Source organism: Myotis lucifugus, unplaced genomic scaffold, assembly GCF_000147115.1.
Source record: "Myotis lucifugus unplaced genomic scaffold, Myoluc2.0 scaffold_4, whole genome shotgun sequence".
Classification (NCBI taxonomy): domain Eukaryota; kingdom Metazoa; phylum Chordata; class Mammalia; order Chiroptera; family Vespertilionidae; genus Myotis; species Myotis lucifugus.
The window spans coordinates 14244144-14254157 of record NW_005871052.1 but is presented as its reverse complement, the minus strand read 5'-3'; the positions used below and the strand labels follow the sequence as shown (position 1 = coordinate 14254157).

General features: G+C 42.6%; 1 protein-coding gene across 1 annotated transcript; it reads right to left on the bottom strand.

The window, feature by feature from the left end:
* Positions 1–5725: 5725 nt before the first annotated feature.
* On the bottom strand, positions 5726–6637 carry LOC102435064 (OTU domain-containing protein 6A-like). Its single transcript, XM_006082982.1, has one exon. The coding sequence runs from the start codon at positions 6635–6637 to the stop codon at positions 5726–5728; it is 912 nt and encodes a 303-aa protein (XP_006083044.1).
* Positions 6638–10014: the final 3377 nt, after the last annotated feature.

Sequence of the window (10014 nt, the reverse complement as noted above, 5' to 3'; positions counted from 1 at the left end):
GGCAAGAGGAACAACTGTAATAATCTGAACAATAAAGATTTAATTTAAAAAAAAGAAAGAAAAAAAAAGATGTTGATGGTTGGAGAGACTGTTGCTGTGTGGAGGCAGGGGTACATGGGAACACTGTGTACTTTCCACTTAATTTTGCTGTGAACCTAAAACTGCTCTAAAAAATAAAGTCCAAGATACATGCAAAAAAATTACCCTAGACCAGTGGTCGGCAAACTCATTAGTCAACAGAGCCAAATATCAACAGTACAATGATTGAAATTTCTTTTGAGAGCCAAATTTTTTAAACTTAAACTATGTAGGTAGGTACTTTGTTATTAACTTAATTAGGGTACTCCTAAGGCTTAGGAAGAGCCACACTCAAGGGGCCAAAGAGCTGCATGTGGCTCGCGAGCCGCAGTTTGCCAACCACGGCCCTAGACCATTTTCTTACACCATATATAAGAATAAAACTCAAAATGGATTAAAGACTTTATTGCAGGACTCAAAACCATAAAACCCCTAGCAGAAAACATAGGCAGTAAACTCTCTGACATCTCTTTTAGCAATACTTTTTCTGAAACATCTCCTCAGGCAAGGAAAACAAAAAAAAAAAATAAACAAATAGGACTACATAAAACTAAAACAGCCCTAGCTGGTTTTGCTCAGTGAGTAGAGCATTGGCCTGTGGACTCAAGGGTCCCAGGTAGGATTCTGGTAAAGGGCATATGCCGGGGTTGCAGGCTCAATCCCCAGTAGGGGGCATGCAGGAGGCAGCCAACCAATGATTCTCAAATAAACAAACAACAAACTAAAACATGTTTTGCACAGCAAAGAAAACCACCAACAAAATGCAAAGACAACCTAGTGAATGGGAGAACATGTTCTTCACCAACATACACCTGGTAAGAGGTTATTATCCAAAATTTATACAGAACTCATACAACTCAACACACACACACACACACACACACACACACACACACACAATCCAGTTAAAAACTAGGCAAAGGATCTAAATAGCCATTTCTCCAAAGAGGACATATAGATGGCCAATAGACATAGATGAAAAGATGCTCAACATTAGTAATCATCAGAGAAATACAAATTAAAACTACAATGAGATATCATCTCACACCTGTCAGAATGGTGATCATCAATAAATCAACAAACAACAAGTGCTGGTGAGGATGTGGAGAAAAGGGAACCTTTGTACACTGTTTGTGGGAATGCAAAATGGTGCAGCCACTGTGGAAAATAGTATGGAGCATCCTCAAAAAATTAAAAATGAAACAGCCTTATGTACTAGCAATTTCTTTTCTGGGTATATATTCAAAGAAACCCAAAACACTAATTTTAAAGAATATATGCACCCCTGTATTCATTGCAGCATTTATTTATAATAGCCAAGATATCGAAGCAACCCAACTGTCCATCAATAGACTAGTAGATTTAAAAAAAGGCTGCGGTACACATACAGAATGGAATACTACTCAGTCATAAAAAAGAATGAAACCTTGCCCTGGCAAGTTGCTCAGTTGGTTGGAGCGTCATCCCATATACCTAAAGGTTGTGGGTTTGATTCCTGATTAGGGCACATACCTAGGTTTTAGGTTCTATCCCTGGTCAAGGTGTGTATGGGAGGAAACCAACAGATGTTTCTCTCTCCCTCTCCCCCACTCTCCCTCTTTCTTTCTTTCTTTTTTTTAAAAAATATATTTTTATTGATTTCAGAGAGGAAGGGAGAGGGAGAGAGAGAGAGAGATAGAAACATCAATAAGAGAAAGAATCATTGCTTGGCTGCCTCCTGCACGCCCCCCGACCTGGGCACATGCCCTTAACTGGAATCCAACCTGGGACTCTTCAGTCCTCAAGCTGATGCTCTATCCGAGCAAACTGGCTAGGGCTCCCTTCCTCTTTCTAAAAAAAAGAATAAAATCTTACCTTTTGCTATAGCATGGATGGAACTAGAAGGTATTATGCTAAGTGAAATAAGTCAGTCACAGAAAGACAATAGGATTTCACTTATATGTAGAACCTAAAGAACAAAGATAAATGAACAAACAAAATTGAAACAGACTCATAGATGCAGAAAACAGACTGATGGTTGCCAGAGGGAAGGGGATTTGGGAGACTGGGTAAAAAAAGGTGAAGGGATTAAAAAGTACAAATTGGTATTAAATGGGGATGTAAAGTACAGCATAGGGAATATAATAGTATTGTATTAACTGTGTAAGGTGCCAGGTGGGCACTGGAAATATCGAGGCAAACACTTTGTAAGGCAAGCATGTCAAACTCAAAGGCTAACATGGGCTAAATAAACAAGGTTTAAGTTTATGTGGGCCGCAAAAAAACAAAAGCTTCAATTTTCATAAAAATATAAGTTTATTTCGATAGAGACATGCTGAATACAACGGGATGAAATAAATGAGTAATCGTTAACATAAAATAATAGCACATTTTAATAAAAATTAATATTTTTTCTTGAACATTAACTTACCAGACACTGCATAACTGCACAAATTAATAAGCGTAACGCAAATAAAACTATTTTCTTGTTCTCCGAAAGCGAAATATTTCCTGTTGTGCACACCAAACAAGTCAGTCTAAGACTAATGACGTGGCAATCAGCTGCCAAAATATTCACTGCTAGTATTAGTGGAGAGAAATGGTGTACCTGAGCATAAGGCGTGTAAGGGAAATGAATGCAACACGATTATAGTAATCAGTTATTAGCGAACATTGTAGTTCGTTATTAATAATTATGTATAACAGGATATTGTAAAAATTACGTTATGAAATTTTTATTAAAACTTTTCTTACATACCATTATATTGGCTGGGCCGCAAAAATATTCGTTGTGGGCCACATGTGATAAAGACCTCTTTATCATCCAGTGTTCCCTTCCAACCAGGCCTCCTGCCCCAACAAGTTGCCCCTTTACCAGCTTATCCCTCCTTCCAGTGTCACCTTCCCCACACAGCCTCCTGTCCTGTTTTATCCTTGACTATCCCGCCACCTCTCCCACACCTGCCAGCAGGATCCCTTCCTCAGAATGTGGCCTAGTTCTCTTCTCAAGACAAGTTTCCCTTTCCTCCCTATACAGCCCACTCCAGTTGAGCCACCTTCTCCTACTAGAAGCCCTAAATGCTCCTGCCCCCAGCCTGGACCTCTTCCCTTGCCAGTAATCCTTCTGCAGCTAGGCCCTTTCCCAGTCTATGCCCCTACCCAGCTGGATCCCCTTATTCATAAAGGCCCTCTACACTAGCCAGGACACCTCTGTTAACTTGTAGCTCCTCACTCACCCAGTGCAGCCCAATCCAGTAGAGCATCCTTCCCATTTCTAGAGCTCTTCACCAGCCTTTGCTCATGTGAGGTCCCCTTCATCCATCTGCCTATGTCCCTTAGCCCATTCAGATCCCCTCCTCTAGCCAGGCTCTCTTTACCACCTATACCCTGTTTCCTAGCTGGTCTCCCCTTCCTCACTCCAGCCTAGTCTCCTTTCCCTTGCCATGTCCCATTCATCCTCTTAGGCTGACCCTGTCCTCAATTTTCACCCTTCTTCCCAGCCAAGCACCCTTCTGTGGATTATGCCTCCTGTCCTAGCCTATTCTACCTTCCCCAGCCAGTGTTCTCATCCTTGGAAAAGGGCCTCTTTTCACAAATACCTGGTTTTCTCAGGGACATCCTCTTCTCAGCCAGCTGGCTCTCTGAAACTTATCTGATACACACATTTACATAGTGAGTTATCTGGAAGGTTTTCCATATATGTATTTTGGGAACATCCTCCCCCCCCCGCCCCCCCACTCCAAGAAACCAGTGGCACTTCTTTACCTCCTGAAATGTGACCTTGGACCAGAGAGTTTTTGGAAGTGGGAGTTCTTTTTCATGCATAGCAATTAGAACATCTTTAAGTGAAACCATTACATGATGTTTTCCACAGAGTGAAACAAATCAACTCAGGACAGCCTCAAGATAAGGTTCCTCCCTAAATCCTTCTCTGGGAAACACTGCACTCTAGGACACCACCAAGACCACAAGCCCATTCCTCCTCCCAAAAGCCTCATTTGTCTCCCCCACTCCTGCTCCCTAACTCTCCAGGATTCCTTTGTTGAAGTAGTTCCTGGGATACAAGTTCTATATAAACTGAGTCAGCTACACAAAAATACAGAACCAAGTATTTTTTAAACTGCGTTTATTTTTAAAACAAATTGCATAACTTTATATTTTAGAACATTTGGTGTGTACAAAGAATTTTTAAAGGATTTTAAGTAACCTCACTGGAATACAGCATCTGAAGATTAAGATTTTTAAAAATTGTTCACTGAAAACCATTTTACTTTTACTATTCCTTTGGCAAATTCAAAATATCAACAAGTCTCAAATATCAACAAAAGTAGCTTGCTCGCTTTTTGGCCTCATGCCAGTTACAGATATAACAAAATGGATTAAATGCTCTGATACATTTAAAGTCTCCTTTACAAACTTTTCTATTTCTAAGAATTACAAAAAATAAGTTCAGACCTGTCACACTTCATACCAGTTGTAGATATAACAAAGTGGATCAACTACTTGAATAAAGTCATACTCTTTTAATGTCTCTGAAAATAAAGGAAACTCTACTGGTTCAGATCTCACTCCTTAGCAAGTTAAGCTCACTATCAGTTTGTCTCTTTTTGCTTCACACCACTTGTAGCTATAATGAAATGGATCACTACTTGAAAAAAGTTGTATCCCTTCCTATTTTTAATAAAAGAAAATAAGTTGGTATCTTTCACATCCTAAAGTTAAATCTTATCTAGCCTATCAGTTTGCATCTATATATAAATCTATATTTAACTTACATTTAACTTGTACATTTAACCAATACTATTATTTAAAATTTAGCAAACATGTACAGAACTACAATTAATTTGAAACCACACGTTTTTATGAAAACAAAACAAAACAAAATACTAAAGGAGCTCTTGTCTGCTGAGTAGCCTAGCTTAACTCAAAAGGAACAAAAAATAAGGCAGCTCATTCTAGGGAGAATGCCCGCTCCCTTCCCAACACCTTCCCCCAGGCATTTTTTCCTTTCCTCAGCCCTTCTTTTGCTTCAGTAACTTGTTTCCTGAGCTCATTTCTTCTGCAACTCACTTCTTCTTCCTCTGTAACTTTGAATAAGTAAATTTGCTCCTATAGTATGGGGGGAAAAAAGAAACCCCAAACAGCCCACGAAACAATCCCTCCCCCCACCAAGAACTAGGCAACAGGCATTCACAAGGCATTTCGAGTACATAAACGCCAAGTGTATCTAAGTAATCCAATATATGCATGGACAGTCTGAAGATGCTGAGCTAAGCTGATTTTTCCCCAAGTTAAGAACGCCATCAAACCCAGTTTCCATTTTAACGCCCACATTATTTGTAACGTAACCAATTCTCATCGGCCAGGGAGGCAAAAACCCTGAAGGGCAAGATGCGGTTGGGACTTTCAAACTGACGCCCCTCAAGCGGTACAATACAGATCCCTTCCCTGTACCGAGTCCCTGCCCCCCACCGTGCGAAGGAGGCAAAGACGGAAAGGGGGAGGAGGAAGAACGACCAGGTGGAAAAGCGGGGCGCGGGGCTGTTAAATTTTGAATAAGACGAAGAAAAGAAAAAACAGAGCAGCAAGGCAAAGGGAACAACAGAGCCTACTGAGGGAACCAGGCGGCGGCCCCGGCACCAGCGGCGGCAGCGGCGGCGGCGGCGGCCTACAAGAACCACGAGGCGACGCCCCTCACGGCGCCGGCTTCGGCTTCGGCTTCGGCTTCGGCTTCGGCTTCGGCCGGCTTCACCGAGTCGTAGTGCTCCCCGCCAAAGCTGGAGGTGTAGCGCCTGTAGACGAGGGTGAGCGGCTTCTTGGTGTACTCCTCCCCGATGAGGAGGACGGGCGACTCCGTCTGGATCACCTCGATGGGGCACTGCAGGACGTGCGACAGGGCCCTCAGCTCGAGTTGGCCTCCCCACGGTGCGTTGTGCACGATGTTGTCGCAGTAGTTGAAGAAGTCCTCGCGGGTGTAGACCTCGCGGGTTTCGGGGTCGCTGAAGAAGGGCAGGAATTCGTCGACGTGCTTCCGCATGTAGTTGGCGGCGCGGCCCCTCAGGCTCTCCACGGTCACGGAGAACGACAGCTGGTCTTGGATGGCGCGGTACATGCAGTGGCTGTCGGCCGGGATCTCCTTCATCTCCAGGTTCTTGGCCTCCAGGATGACCGCTAGCTTCTCCTCCTCGTCGCGGCGACAGCTGGCCAGGTACCCCACCTCGGCGGCGGCCGCCGCCATCTTCTGGCGCTCTCTCTGGAGCGCCGCCCTTCTTTCGCGCCTTCTCTGGGCCCTCGAGAGGCAAGGAGGACGGTTCTCAAGATCCATCTTGGCCAGATCCTCACTGACCGAATCGAGGTTGCTGCTGGCAGGGGGAAGCTCTGTGTACTTCTCCAGCTCCCGCTGTTGTCTCTGCTCCATTTCGGCCTCAAGGCGGGCCACGTCAAGGAGCAACTGCTTTCTTTTCTTCTTGTCGTTCTTAGGGACCGAGTTCTTCATGGCCTGGATGCGGTCCTGCAGCTCTTTTTTCTCGCGGAGGTGGCGACGCTTCAGCCGCTGATACTCAAGCTGCAGATCTTCCATCGTGTTTAACGGCTGGCGAGAACCGAAGTTTGGTGGCAGCGAGAGGACCCGCTACAGTTCAGTCCAACTGCTCAAACCGTCCAACAGGTAGCTGATCTCAGCCTCCACTGGCGGGCTGCTCTGTTCGTTTAAGACCCTGGTTGCCCGCCCACTATTCATGGTCCTCTCTGCCATTGGCCACTGTCTCAACATGGCCACGCCCCAAGACGCCTGGCACTGGGATTGGCTGCTGGGAGACCCTAGACAGGCCCCTATTAGACACCATAGCAACAGGTGTTTCCGGTTCAGAGCTTGGTTTGAAACTAGGCCTGTAATCCAGCCTTTGCAGGTTCTGTGCAGGGTTCCGCCTTTGCAGGTTTCGCGCAGCAACTGGGCTTGTAGAATTTTTCACGGACTCTTACTACTTCATTTCCAAGCCTGAACACAATGCAGACACTGGTCGTGTGTGAGAATTACAACAAATGTTATACCAACAGCTGAATGTGCTCTGACACCGGACTTGTCCAGGAGGCATTGTGGCTTCTTCCAGTTTTTCAGGTCTCTTGACCAGAGAACCCTTAGTTTTGTGTATTAGAACAAAGACATTTCCTTACATTCCTGTGCAATTGATACTTCGTGGCCCATGCGCAGAAGTCGGTTTTCGGCCTGGGCGAGTCTATTTTGAAGAAGTGGCTTTAGAAGAAGTGGGGGGTATCGGTCGGTTGGGCGACCGGAGACACGGTGCAGGCGGGCCGCGGGATACCCAGCGCGGGGGAGGCGCATGCGATTCATGCAGGAGTTGAGTGAGCCAGTCAGTCAGCAGTCTCGTTGTGCAGTGGTTAGTGCTAGTCGCGTCTGCAAATCACGTGCAGGTGACAAAAGTACCTACTCGAAGCATAAAGTTACCTGTATTTTTCCAACCAGCTGCAAATCCTACAGGTATTTTCGTCATCAATTTAAGAATTATAATTATTTTGTGTTGGTGGCTTTATTATTATAAAATGAAACATTTTTAGCAAAGGCCAGCTTAGGAGTACCCTAATCCATAATAATAAAAGCATAATATGCTAATTAGACCGGATGTCCTTCCGGATGAAGCCGGGGTTGCAAGGGAAGCCTGGACCCTGGGTGCATGCCAGCGGCTGGAGGGAAGCCTGGGTTCTGGGTGCCAGAGGGAAGCCGGTGCCAGCAGCCGGGAGAAGGAAGGCCTACTCTTGCACGAATTTTGTGCATCAGGCCTCTAGTTAAATTAATAACAATGAACCTACCTATATAGTTTAAATTTAAAAAATTTGTCTCTCAAAATAAATTTCAATCGTTGTACTGTTGATATTTGGCTCTGTTGACTAATGAGTTTGCCGACCACTGCCCTAAGTGGTCGGGTATTGCATGTTTTAAAAACTCTTGCAGCACACTGGTTGCAAATCACTGTTCTAATACAAGATCCCAAAGATTTTGTCTTGTTTTTTAGTAAAAAAAATATATTGCATTAGGTTATAAATTTAAATCTGTGATCTATTTTGTGTTTATTTTTGTGTAAGTTTTGAAACTTGGGTCAAAGTTCAGTTTTTAGCCCATGGTTGTCCAATTGCTCCAGCACCATTTGTTGGAAAGGCTGTGCTTCTTCCATTGAATTGGTTTTGTACCTTTGTAAAAAATCTGTTGGGCATATTTGTGTGAGTCTATTTCTGAGTTCTCTATTCTATTCCATTGATCTATGTGTCTATTCTTCTACCAACACCATACAGTCTCGATTACTATAGCTTTGTAATAAGTCTTAAGATTAGGTAGACCCTTTCCTTAAATTGTATTCTTCTTTTCCAAATTGCTTTTCTATATAAATTTTAGAATAATCTTGTTTGTAGCTATCAAAAAATCTTGCTATGATTTTCATAGGAATTGGGTTAAAGCCATTTATCAAATTGGGGAGAATTGACACCTCGGTATGTATCACCATTATTTAGATTTTTCTTGTGTTATTTCATGAGTGTTTCATTATTTTCAGCATATAAGTGTGGCATATATTTTTTAGATTTACACTTAAGCATTTAGTTTTTTAAATTGATTTTAGACAGGGAGGAAGGGAGAGAGAGACAGAGATAGAGACAGAAAGAGAGACGGGGGAGGGTGGGGGGGGGAGAGAAATATCAATACAAGAGAGACACATCAATCAGTTGTCTCCAGTTCTCGCCTTGACCAGGAATAGAACCCACAACCTAGGTATGTGCCCTGACCCGGGATTGAACCCGCGACCTTCCAGTGCAGACTGTCAAGGGCAAGAAACCTGAAAGAAAGTATACACAAATATTGATCCAAGCTTGGAATGGGAAAACTCTGTCTAAGCATAGAGAAAAACATTAATAGAGAGAGCGATCCCAATACAATCTTAAACTTTAGCATCATATGCAAAATGTCAGAAACAATTGAAAGGTAATAATGTAACAAAAAAACCTAAATTTTAAAATACCTGAATGACAAGTCTAAGGACCTATTAAAATTTCTTATAAGACAAATTTGTCCATAGAAAATTAAGCAAAATTCAGGAATAGGCAATAAATGGAGAATTGTTTCTGCACAAATGAAATAGACATCATAATAGACTTAGAGGAATATTCTATCTCACCAGTAATTAACAAAGGGTCAACTAATACATTTTTCATCTAACAAATTAGCAAAGATGATAATTTTCAGTGTTGGCATCTATATGGGAAAATAATACTCTCAGACCCTGAGAGTGTAAACTGGATATTCTTTCTGGAAAGCCATATAGAAGTATGCATTTAAAGCATCTCCTTTTGACCTAGATCACTTCTAGAAATCTTATCAGAAAGGAAATAATCAGAAATACAGACAAAGGTTCAGCTACAAGGATATTACTGTGGCAAATTTATAGTAGTGAGAAATTGAAAGCAATCTAAATGTCCAGTAATAGAATAGGATAAATAATAAATTATGGCACATTCACAGGCTAGAATGCAGGCATTAAAATAACACAAAATGCTTATAATGTATTAAGTAAAAAAAAATAACTTGATCAGAATGATACCAATTTCATTTTTTAAAACATGTGTTTGTGTAGAAAAAGCCAGGAAAGAGGATACTGACTGGCTTGAGTCCCTGCATGGAGGCCACCCTGTCCCAGGAGGGTATTTTGGGTGAGCCCTGGTGGTTTCTGCTTTTACACTCTATCCCAGGAAGCTGTAGTGGAACAGCTGGGCAGACAGCACTTGGAGAGGCTAGGCCAGTGATGGCGAACCTATGACACGCGCCTGTGAGTTTTACATGCTTGTTGTAAAGTGTATGATTGTTTAACAACTATGCTGTAAACCTGAAACTAATACAAAATAATATTGAATGTTAACTGTAATTCAAAAATATAATTTGAAAAAAAAGAACCC